Below are 12,633 nucleotides of genomic sequence, written 5' to 3'. Positions count from 1 at the left end.
CCTCCTAGTGCTGACAGGTGATTCAATCTAAGTTATACATATATCACACAAACATTTCCATGCTGTTCATTTTTGTGAGTAATATTATAAAACCAAAACATCCAAACATAAACCCAAATAAACAATTGAAATACCATATGTTTTCATCTGCATTCTGACTCCAACAGTTCTTTCTCTGGAGGTGGATACCATTCTTTGTCATAAGTCCCTCAGAATTGTCCTGGATTATTGTATTACTGATAGTAGCTAGGTCCGCTACAGTTGATTTTTACACAATATTGCTGTTACTGTGTACAATGTTTTTTCTTGGTTCTGCTTATTTCACTGCAACAGTCCATAAAGGTCTTTCCAGGTCTTTCTGAAATCATCCCGGTGATCATTCCTCATAGCACAATAGTATTCTGTCACCATCATACACTACAATTTGTTCAGCCAGTCCCCAATTGATGGACATCCCTTTAATTTCCAATTCTTTTCCACCACAAAAAGAGCAGCTATAAATATTTTTGTACAAGTAGGTCCTTTCCCATTTTTAAAAATCTCTCTGGGATACAGGCATAGTAGTGGCATTGCTGGGTGAAAGGGTATGCATTGTTTTATAGCCCTTTGGTCATAATTCCAAATTGTAGGGTCAGGAACTTTAAAGCAAAAATAAAAGTTTTTTGCATTTCAAAGTGTAGGCATTCTAATGAAGCATGAACACAAATATATTTAGTACAAGTAAGAGTTTCAGACAAGATATCCTCAGAATATAAAAAGAAGAAAATACCTATATAGAGAAAATGAGGATGTATAGATATATTAGGGAAAATTACTCAAAAGACCTGGTCATTAAATTTAGCCCTGAAAGAAGAAAAAGATTCTGAAAAGGAGAGATAAAGAAGGGATGGCAGGCCTGATGATGGCTTATACTGATGTATGGAGTCAGGCGATAATAGCAGGTTCTAAAAACAATTAGCAGTTTGGAATTATGCCTCCAAAGTCACTTGACTATCTATACTCTTTGACCCCAAAAAACACTGGCCTATATTAAGAAAGATGAAAGAAAAAGAAAAAAGAGTCAGATGGGAAAAATATTTGTAGCAGTCCTTTTTGAAGTGGCAAAGAATTGGAACTTGAAGGGTATCTTGGAATTAGAAAGTTGCTAGCTAACATAATGGAATTCTATTGTGCCAGAAGAAATTACTAAAGGTATGATTTCATAGAAATCTAAGAAGACTTGTATGTACCGATGAAGAGTGAAGTGAGCAGAACTAGTAGTACAATTTGTACAATAAAAAAACATTGCAAAGACAAACAATTTTGAAAGACATAAGAACTCTTGATCAATGCTAAGACCAACCATGATTCTGGAGGACTGTTGATGAATCATACTACCAACCTTGTGAAAGAAGTGAAAGATTAAAGATACTGAATGAGATACTGGATATGGCCAATGTAGAGACTTATTTGCTCAAATATACATTTTTGTTACTCAGGTTTTTTTTTTTCTTTTTTTCCTCTAAAGGTTGAGTTTCCAATAAAGGGAGAGAGAAAGAAAACAAATACTTGCTAAATGTTTTTAAATTTCCAAATACTATTTCAAAAAACAGTAGTTCAACTTAGCTGGAAAGGAGAGTACATGAAAGAGAGAAATGAGAATTAAGGCTAGAAAGAAAGCCTAAACCTAGAAAATTTTGTATTATTTCTGGAAGCAACAGGGAACAATGCCTTCAAAAACCACGACATGAACATGAGAGTGAGGTTTTTGGAAGATAATTTTGGAAGTTGTGTAAAGAACTAGAAAGCTGGTGCTACCATCAACAAAAATAATCAGAAAACACCAAAGACTGACAAAAAAACAATGGACTCGTCCCATGAATAGCCATGGGGCTTTCTGTCTACCTACTCACAGGGCTGGGCAAATTGAAGAGAGACAGAATTAAAATTGGTGAAACTGACCCTGGCTGAAAAGTAGAGTTCAGAGAAGTAAAGTGGGGAAAGGTCTTTCTCTCACCCTCTCATCCAAGAGCACCTTGCAAGAGAAGAAAAAATGATGACATGCACTTAAATGCCACAAGAGGTGGAAATTGAAAGATTTGATTTCCTGAATCCCAACCTCCAACATCGAGAGGTTGTTTAAGAGACATAGACAGGGATAGAGACAGAGAGACATGACACTAAAAAGCCTCACTGTTGAGACTCTGAGGGACTGAGGAGGCTTTCCACTGATTCTTGTGTTAGGATTCTAGTTCTATGTGCTTAGTCAGAGTTCAGTCTAGCCAGTACCATGGAAATTATAACTAAATGTCAGAGCTAAATCCAGCAATGCAATTAGCTAGTCACGAAGCCTCATCTGGTGAGGGGCAATTCTGGGATATCGAAAGATGAGGCTTATGTTGTCAGAGGTGTGAGCTGTCCATACACATACATTCTTCTTCCTCATGTTTGATCTCTGTACTTGCTCACTCTTCTTTGGTGGTTGGAAGAGTGTGCCCCAAATTTATGAGTTGAGGATGTTCTATTGTATATCTTCTTACTGTACTATTCCAGGAATGGACTCGGCTCTGAGCTAATTGTTTCCTTTGGCTTACAACTGAAAGATAAACACATCCTTGGGGTCTTATGAGTGTGGAGTAAAGACTCAAAAGGTATTCTTGAGCTGGAATACCCAAGCCTCCAGAGAAACTTTACTAAAAAGTGAATGAGAGAGGGGAAGTAGTTAATCATTAAATATTTATTAAGCTCTTAACATGTGCTGAGCACTGAGCTCAGCATTGCAGGCCACTAAAAGAAGGAGAAGACAGACCTTTCCCTCAAGGAGCTTACTATTTAATGGAGGAGACTACAAGTAGACATATATGTACAAATAATCTATAAATAGGATAAATGCGAAATAATTATGAGAAGGAAGGTACTAGAAGTAAGAAGGGTTAGGAAAAGTTTCCAGTAGAAAATGGGATTTTAGTTGGGACTTAAAGGAAGTCAAGGAGTGGTGGGAGATGAGAAGGAAGAACATTCCACAGATGGTGGAAAGCCAGAGAAAATGTCCAGGGCCAAAAGATGAACTGTCTTGTTTGTGCAAAATGGAAACTAGTATCACTGGATCAGTGAGTACATTGGTGGAAAGTTGTAAAAAGGCAGGAAAAGTAGAAGGGGGTTAGGTTACTAAAGGCTTTGCATGACAAATGGAGAATTTTGTATTTGAACGTGGAAGCAATAGAGAGACATTGGAGTTTTCTGAGTAGGAGATGGACATGGTAGGAACTTTGCTTTAGGGAAATCACTTTGGTGGCTGCATTCAGAACAGAATGGAGTGAGGAGAGACTTGAAGCTGGTAGAACCACTTGCAGGCTGTTGCAATAGTATAGGTGTGAGGCAATGAAGACCTGGACCAGTGGTCTAGTAGCTAAAAAGGATTTTGCAGTGTGGTTCACTGGGGACTTTCACCCAGGAAAGTTTCTATTATCTCAACAGAAAAGATCTTTGGAAATTACACTGTCTGTCTTAGGGAAAAAGTCAATGAAAAGCCTGGCTTTCTTGAGCTCAATTTTCAGATTAGGAATGTGTTTAAAAGGGAAGAAGTAGTTTGGGAAGATGAAAATGGATGAAGTCCAAATACATTTGAGTACAGGATTAAAGAACAGAAGTACTAATTTTGGATGAAATTCTTTTTAGATTCCCTGGAATACATTTTTAATATAGTGATGAAAGTTTCCTAGTTAACTCTGTCAGCATCTTTATAACATACTTAGAGCAGAAAAGTGAGTGTGGGGTTTCACACAGTGTCTCAGAACAGGCTCAGGGATGGTTAGTGTAAATAACCAGCATGTGAGCCTATGTAGAGAAAGAGAGGGAATGAAAAATTAATTGGGTGGGAGGAGAGGGCAGAAGGGGGAAAGGCAAGGAGCTAGAATCTGAAGCTAGAATCATCCAAAGCAGAAATAACAGGAAAAGTATGCCAACTAACAGTCATTGTGGAAGAGAAAAAAACTTTAAAGTACATTTCTTTCCAATTCCCTGCATTGCTAATCTCTTGCTGCTGCATTTTATAATGTACAAAGATGGTTATGACCTCTTGACATTCTGCTTCTGCCTTTTTATGTGGTTCTTCCACCCATGGAAAAAAAAAAGATAAAGGAGTGCATGGAGTTCCTTCTGACTTCCTCCCTCTTTCTGACAGTTTTGTTATTTTTTAATGTAGGCCTTACTTAGCAAAACAAATGTACAAGTACATCACAAAAGACCAAACTCTTCCATGCAGTTATGACTGCCAGGCTCACTGTAGGGAAGGCTGCAAGGGTTCTTTATAGCATACAGCTTTGTTACTGCATAAACTCAGCCAAGCTTATAAAAAGTAAACTAGAGGACCTGCCCTGAGGATGACTGGAGCTTTGAAGTTCAAGCAGGGGCTTGGAGTTCTTCAGTCAGAATCAAATAAAGCCTTCCCCCAAAACACTTATCTTGAGATATGGGTTATTTTCCTTGCTGTCATAGCTCTGGGTCGTCCAAAGTTACCTCGGGCATAGGTATCAGAATATACTATAATTAGAAAATTTCAGGAGGATTACTCTGATTCCTTGAGGGTGTCTAAGGATTTCCCCCCTCCACTATATTTTCTAGATGTTTCACATAATCTGCTTTAAGATTTAAATCTATTTACATGGTTTAGGTAATCCAGTTTTTTCTTCCTACTCCTAAAAGGGTCCCTAAAAACTTTTTCACTTATCTGCAGATCTCCAGATCACCCCTCAATGAATTGAGAAAGAAATGTGAACAGATTGTAACTAGACCTCATGAAATCACCACCCAGCATAGGCTGCTAAAGTTTATCTGCTTCAACTTAAAGGACTGTCCAAACCAGCATATATTTCATACCAAATGCTGGGCTATGATGGAGATGGAAAATCATATGATTTAGGTGAATCAAACACAGCTCAAGTTTCTTTGCATGATATTGAACCAGAGATACCATTTTCAGTACGTAAGGCTAAAAAGGATGAAATGAGGCCCAGGGCAAACAACACCAAATTAACTACCTGCCCCTCTACCATCAACTGAGGGGTGTGGGTGGGGTATAGAGGGAAGACCCTAATGCAGGCCATAGGGAGCCCCCTTAAGAGATGCCCCACAGCATGAGGAGTGCATCACTAGCAGCTTTCCGGTATAATAGATTATTCTTTTTAAATGTTGTGATATCTTCTGTCTTAGAATTGTTATTAAGACAGAAAGTATGAGTTTTTAAAAAGGCTGGATGACTCAATGGATAGAGTCTGCAGTGGGGAGAACCTGGGTTCAAATCTGACCTCAGACACAAGTCACTTAACCTCATTTGCCTAGCTGTCTTAGAGTTGTTACAAAGACAAAATATAAGTTGTGGGTTTTTTTTTTAATGATATAATCTTTTATTTTTACCTCTTGAAGATTTCATGACAACAGAAAGAACTTGGTACCAGTTATCTTGGCCACCTGAATTCTCTACCTGTGTGCCTCATTGCTGCTGTATTTTAAGTTCATGCTTACTCTTTCTACTGTAACTCTCAGTATGCCTCTTAGCAAATGCTCATTATACCTATGGCTGGACACTGGCTGACTTTATTAAGGTAAACTCACTAGTGGAGGCTTATGAACTCTACTTTAAAGAACATTGACTACCCTTGAACCCAAAATAGATGTAGTCACTCTATTATCAAACAATATACATTAAAAAAAAAAAAGCCGAACCCTTACCTTATCTTCCATCTTAGAATCAATATTATATATAGGTTCCAAGGCTAGGCAATGGAGGTTAAGTGACTTGCCCAAGATCACACACTTAGGAAATGTCTGAGGCCAAAACCCGCCCCCACTCCAGACCTGGTTTCTCAACCCATTGAACCACATAGCTGCCCTCAACATACATATTTTTTTAAGTACCTACTATGTGCTAAGCTACTACTGTGCTAAGCTCTGGAGAGACAAAGGCAAGCAAGAGACAGTTCCTGCTCTCAAGGAGTTCACAGTATAATGGGGGACACAACATGAAAACTACTAGTTGTAAACCTGTGAGTGTCAAGTTAGAGGGGAAGTGTATCCCTGTCCAGCCCACTCCAGCCCACCTCTTTTGAATGATGTCTTTCTGTGTCTTTATCTGTCTAGTGAGTGTGTGTCTCTGTTTCCTACTTCAAATTGCTTGACTCTCCAAACTGTTCCACACTAAGTACAGTGTTTCCTAGTTGATAAATAGCTATGCTGAAACAGATGAGATGAATAAAAGACAAAAATCTCCTCTACCTTCCAACCTTCTGGTAGAAGCACTGGGGTCATACTCCACAAAGCTGTTCCCCACCTTAAACTTTCAAACTGTCCCCAGGTCTGGTCTGGTTTTTAATAGGCCTGCAGGGAAATAACCAATCTTTTCCCAACTGATGGCCAAGCTCCCCTTTCCAATTCAATCAGAGAACTTTTCCCACACATTTTAAAGGGATAAACAAAGCATACAGTGCTCTTACACTTTGTTGGCATCTGTTATATGCCCCCTACTTTCTACAGATACCTCAACTATCCTGGAGAGAGGGGAAAACAAATTTACTCCCTGCCAACACACTTCTTTGGGGTCAAACTTTAACAAATTCTTCTTGCCAAATACTTTCCAGAGTGCTGAAGGAATGAATGTACTATAAAAGTCTAAATGTAAGAAGCTTTTAAATTGCACAGTCTTTTAAAATCATTATTTCAAATTCTGTACCCTCTAAATTTTGGCTTTTTTTTTTAAATCAAAGCTCCAATCATAGTATCCTAGTTATGGCTCTGACAGGATATATTCTCCATTTAAAATTTTTCAATTCTCTTCAATAGAGGTTTTTCATTGGTGAATTTGATGGTTATTACATATGAATTGTTTGGAACTTTACTGCTAAAGTATATGGGTACACTATAAATATGATTTTTATAATCCATTAATTTGATGATGTGGAAAAGACACCAAGAAAACAATCAACAGTAATCTATGAGAACAACCTAAGGTTTGAAACCCAGTTTACTAAAACATTTGTTCAGTTTCAATGATGTCAGCATAGTGAGTTTATTAGTTATGCTACCTATTTTTAAAATTAAGTTCTTAGCACAGATCAAACCAGCAAGAGATACAGAACTTTTTCTTGCAACTAAGTTTTTTTCAAAAGTCAGTAATTATTGAAAGAGTACAGTATGTTTTCCCAAGACATTTAGTGAAGCTTTCTTGTCTTTCTGTTTGATTTGGAGGGCCACAGTTTCCTTGCCAAATAGGCATATCTTGGCTTGCTTTGCCAGGGTTACTGCCACGTGGGAACATTAAGTTGGTATTAAATATTCAAAGCAAAGAACCACTGACCCAAGTTCTCTCTTTTAACAATGACATATTCTCTATAAGTAAATAAGATACCTAAGTCTTGACTTTCAGCACACAAGAAATGTTTTTCAGAAAGTCCTTTGAAATGCATTATATCTCACTGCAACCAGACCCAGCTGCGAAGTACATCAACCAGCATGCCTCCTGTCGTATAAAGCCTTCTGAAAAACTCTGGTTGGAGGCAATATCTTTATCATAGCAGCTAAGTCTGGACCTCCAGGTCAGAGACTCAAAAATAAGTTAAATGGGCACATGCTGTTCCTCTCTGCAAACACAATATTAATATAATGCTGTTTCTACAACCAAACTTTGGAATGCTTTTGTTTCAAAAAAACATGCTGTACCTGCATGTCAAGAAATGCTTTGACATCATTACAGTGGAGATGACCAGAATTCCCCATATCTAAACTATCTAATCACTCACCTTAAAGGAGGGTAGGGGAATAGAAAAAGATGAAGGGCTGTTGCTATTAAGTTATAATATTATTTCCATCGCTTTTTTTCCTTCTTCCCCATTGTCTCTCCTGCCTCTACATACAATAGATCAAATCAAGGATCTCTGGTTTGATGGATAACTGCCCTTCCCCCAGCCCCACTCTTTTTTACTTTCCCAGTAACTGTTACTGTGAACTTCCTAAAATGGGTGTCTGTCTGTCTGTCTGTGGCGCTCCCTGCCTCCCTCTCCCCCCACCCCCGCGCTATTTCCTTTCCTCCCAGGCCAGTCTCCAATTCAAACTATTGGTCCTCTATGGCAAGTGAGTAACTGCAAGTACTTGGTGGAAGAACAGGGGTTCTCCCCACAAAATCCACAGTCTGCCAAGAGAAGCAAACTTTCTGGACCAGAAAATGTGTATTTAACTGCGTAACAGCAAGTCACCAAATTTACTCCAGTAATGCCCAGCTCAGAAATGAGGCAGTACACATACCTGGAGGGTTCCACATGTCCAGAAATCTGGAAATTCTCTGTCTTTACCACACCTAAGAGAATTCTACCTCACCTCTCTAACAGCCTCTTAAGCTAAGGGCTAAGAACAAGAGGCGACAAACAGCCTTGAAAACCTTTAATCCAACCACCCGGAAACCCACCCAGCCAAACCCATTTTGGCGGCTGCCACTACCGCAGCTGCTGTCTCTCCTGGCCCACCTGTGGCTCTCTGGGAGGAGGGAGGTAAACAGATAATGACGGAGAGCGCCTCTTACCGGAGAAGTCAGTGAGGGCTGCGATCTCTTTGGTGCACACCAAGAAGGTACAGTAGAAGAGGCGAAATAGTAGCACAGGATCTACTTGTCTCCGGAGGCTGGGATGCTGCTGGGGCGACGTGAGCTGCCACCGATCCCGCTGAAACATGGTGCGGAGCGAGCAGAGAATGGGGATTGGGGCGCTGCTAGGAAGGGCGCGCCCGGGCCGGGGGTAGATGGGTGGAGGACGGAGTCACATGGCGGAGATGGGTCAGATGCCAGCTGCTCTCCTTCTCCCACTACCCTCCCGGCTCCCGGCCAGGGGCTAGGAAACCTCTCTTCTCACTTCAGACCCCGGCTAGGAGCTCCTCAAGGGACAGGGAAAAGGAGACCAGGGCGGAGCGAAGATCCTAGGGAAGAATCCACGTAGTTTCCCCCAGAGGAAATCGCAGCTATTTACTGCTGTGATAGAGGAAACTAGGGGCGTGGGGGGTATGGGAAGGTAGTAAAGAAAGGGAATTTGGAGAGGGAAGAGGAGAGAGGGAGAATAAAGAAAATGAAAAAACTCTTTCTGGACGACCGAAAAGGAATCAGCCTTTCCCCAAGCTGCAGTGAGAGGAAAGCTCTTAGCAGGCTGCCCCAGCTCTGTGTGGGCTGGGCAACTTGAGTGCCTATGGTGCCCTGGGTCCCCCAGCCGGGGTGTCTCCGCCCCTAGAACACTCGGCTTACTCTCCCCCCTTCCCACTAGAGGCATCAGAGCACTGGTCATACACTTGCCTTCCTTCCCTTCCCCAGATAAATGTGCCCCCTCTTTTCCAAGGGCACGGGGGAGCCGTGACGCACTTATCTGCAAGTCCTCGGGACCAATCTAGAGGAATAAACCGAAGAGTGGAGATTCAGGCGCATGCTCGCCCGTCTTAGGGTGTGGGGATAGGGGACAGGTTTTGGTTCACAGGTTGTGAACTGTCCCAGAACTAAGCGCAAGGACTATGCAGTTATTAGTTCAGAAGCAGTAGACGCACTGTTTTATGTTTCCTCCGAGCAAGGGCTTAGGCAACAATGTTAAAGAAGCTTTAAAGGAACTTTCCTTTTAAATGTCAAATACCTTGCGCATTGATGCACCTACACACACACACACACACACACACACACACACACACACACACACACACACACACACAATCTGTCTATATGATGCATTAGCCTCAGCACCAGTAAATTTAACCTATCGAAAGGGCGGTATGATTCTGCCGTATAATTTATGGATGGAAATGTAACTGTGTTGCATAGCTTCAACTCTCATCTGACCATCTAAACCACAGCCCTTTGGGGGAGATCTTGTCCAACCGGGACTTATGGATAGGCTGCTGAGAAGGGAGTTTAGACACCTTGTGTTCTCAAGAAGAAAGGTTGCCAACTCTATAAGATACTCGAAGAAGCATTTCCAGGGCTGCTGCTGCCGATTCACCAAGATCACAGTGGTGAGAACTTGGCTAAAATAAAAAGAGAAGGAGATTGGGATTTAGAGTCCAAGCCCGGGAGGTAGGAGTGTGTGCCCAAGGAGATGAGAGATTGTAGGGGTGTCACCGATTCAAGTAACTGGAGAGGAAAGAGTGGTGGGGAGGAGAGGGAGGAGTTGGAACAGTTTTAAAATTCATTGAGGCCTTATTTTCCAGACCAGTAGTCCCCAGTTGTGCTCTCTGTTTATGCTGGTGTGCAGCCCAGAAAAGGTGGATGGATTCAGTCATACAAATTATATTGTTGTTAGTGATTATTTTTTGTTGAAATTCTGTTTCCCATCCTTTTGACTCGATCTTCCCCCTCTCCCCCAACACACGGATTGAAGAGCTACAAGCTGGCTAAACAAAAAGACAATACTAATTCTCTCACTGAGTAGTTTTAAAATATCTTTTAAGAATTTTAGAAACTTTTCAAATGAACAAAAATCCCCAGTGCTTCCTCTCTCCTCATCCTTTTATCCTACTTATTCTTTATGCAGTGACTGACTTGAGTTGGGAATTCAAACTAATAACCACCATCACTGGTCCTCTCCCTCTCTGGGCTTGTTTCCCCATCTTTAAAATAGTTGCTTAATCTCAGGTGGTTCTGGCTCTAAATCTTATGAAACTATGATCACATTTTTACTAATCTTAAAAATCCTCAGTTTATGGATATGACCCTTGGCTCAGAAATTCTCACAGAACAGAAAGAAACTACAGAACTCTTTTCACTTTTCTAGGTTGTTACCCCCATAAAGATAAGCTGGGAAATTTAGAACTTGACACCACCTAGGATGTTGCCACCAAATTCCCTTGAAAACATATAGTTCACAAAGCTTAAAGAATGAATATATTTATTTATCTATAGGTCATCTAGGGCGTAAGCAGGACTTTATGGAAAATAATGACAGTAACTCACGAACAACATAGTCACTTACAGTCAAGTCCTAGAGAGATTCCCAGCTGGAGTTGCTTCTATTGTGACTCCTCCATATGTGTCTGCTACTGAAATTCTTGTGGTCATTTTCACTGGGGTTTCCCCTCAAAAGGCCTTTAGTAATCTGCTCAAAGTAATTCATCAATTGTTTTATTTTTTTTATTTTTTTAAAACCCTTACCTTCTGTCTTGGAGTCATTACTGTGTATTGGCTCCAAGGCAAAAGAGTGGTAAGGGTAGGCAACGGGGGTCAAGTGACTTGCCCAGGGTCACACAGCTGGGAAGTGTCTGAGGCCAAATTTGAACCTAGGACCTCCCATCTCTAGGCCTGGCTCTCAATCCACTGAGCTACCCAGCTACCCCCTAATTCATCAATTGTACCTGAAGTTCTTGATAACTTCCAATGGATGACAGTGAAGGAGCATTTAGTTCTAGCATGTGCTGTGACCCTATCGTGATAAAACCTCCTGTTACGATTAAAAATAATAAAGACTGATATAATAAGAGAAATTAGTATTTTAATTAAAGCCATGCTGATAGGGATAAAATCATTAGACCACGCGATTGTAAGAATTCCAAACTGCCTCTGCCATTTTACCTTTTGTACCTTCCCGCGCCTGCTAGCTCAGGTAGCTAAAGAGGAAGTTCAAAGTCACTTCCCCCTATTTAAAACTGTCCCTCACCTTGAATACGTAATCCAAAACAGGAAACCCGTTGGACCACGGGAAATGTAGTTTTAAGGTCCCCACGTGTCCATAGAAAATATATATATATATATACTTTTAAATGGCATTTCCCAAATTTCAATTAACACCTCTACAAATAAGTTAACCAGGGTGAAGATAATTAAAATGTCTCAAACTACTAGATGAATTAGGGGGGAAGTATATCCCTACCATGTGAAGACTTTCCTAGGTAGAATGGGCAGATAGAACTTGTTCCAAAGCTATTAAGGCAGCTGAAGCAGATGCTATGGAGCTCTTAGAACTTAGTCTTACATCAAAGACACTGAAGTCATCCACTGCATCCTGGGTCATCTCCAGTTGTCCTGACGTTTTTCTGGCCACTAGATTTCAATGACTACAAGAATGAAGCTGATCACTTTGTGCAAGTCTGCTTTACTTAAATTCAATTCATGTGTAAGGCAAAATGTCACCTGTGATATCATTGGTCCTTTTCAAAAATGAAGGATGAACAATAATTACATACCCACAACATGTCAGGCATTGTTCAAGACACTAGAGATACAAAGAAAGGCAAAAATACCACAGTCCTTGCTCTTAAAGAACTCACAATCTAAAGGGTAAGAGAACATGCAAACAACTTTATATATATATATATATATATATATATATATATATAAATACAATGGGAGCAGTTTCAGAGGGAAAGCACTAAGATTAAGGAGGACTGAGGCAGGCTTCTTAAAAAAGGTGAGACTTTAGCTGAGATTTAAAGGAAGCTAGGAAACTGTGAAAGGGAATTTTTATTCCCTTTGTCTATTTTAAGTTAATTAAGCAAGAAATTAAAGTACCTCTACTTAACATTTAGTAAGTCATTAACAAAGAAAGTTCACACCCTAAAAGGCCACAAGCACTCCCCCCCCCACAGTCTCACACACACACACACACACACACACACACACACACACACACACACACACACCCCTTC

The 12,633-nt window shown here is 40.5% G+C and overlaps 1 protein-coding gene across 3 annotated transcripts in view; it reads right to left on the bottom strand.

The window, feature by feature from the left end:
• EVA1C (eva-1 homolog C) overlaps positions 1-9,149 on the bottom strand; it is an 80,980-nt gene extending 71,831 nt beyond the window's left edge. For all 3 annotated transcript variants that reach the window (XM_044670204.1, XM_044670205.1, XM_044670206.1), the window contains exon 1: positions 8,549-9,149. In XM_044670204.1, the coding sequence (XP_044526139.1) occupies positions 8,549-8,696 (148 nt within the window). In that variant the 5' untranslated portion in view covers positions 8,697-9,149. The remainder of the gene's footprint in view (positions 1-8,548) is intronic.
• Between the last annotated feature and the right edge of the window lie 3,484 nt (positions 9,150-12,633).

This window comes from Gracilinanus agilis, chromosome 3 (assembly GCF_016433145.1).
Source record: "Gracilinanus agilis isolate LMUSP501 chromosome 3, AgileGrace, whole genome shotgun sequence".
NCBI lineage: Eukaryota > Metazoa > Chordata > Mammalia > Didelphimorphia > Didelphidae > Gracilinanus > Gracilinanus agilis.
Note: the sequence above shows the minus strand (reverse complement) of the source record. Positions and strands in the feature narration are given on the sequence as shown.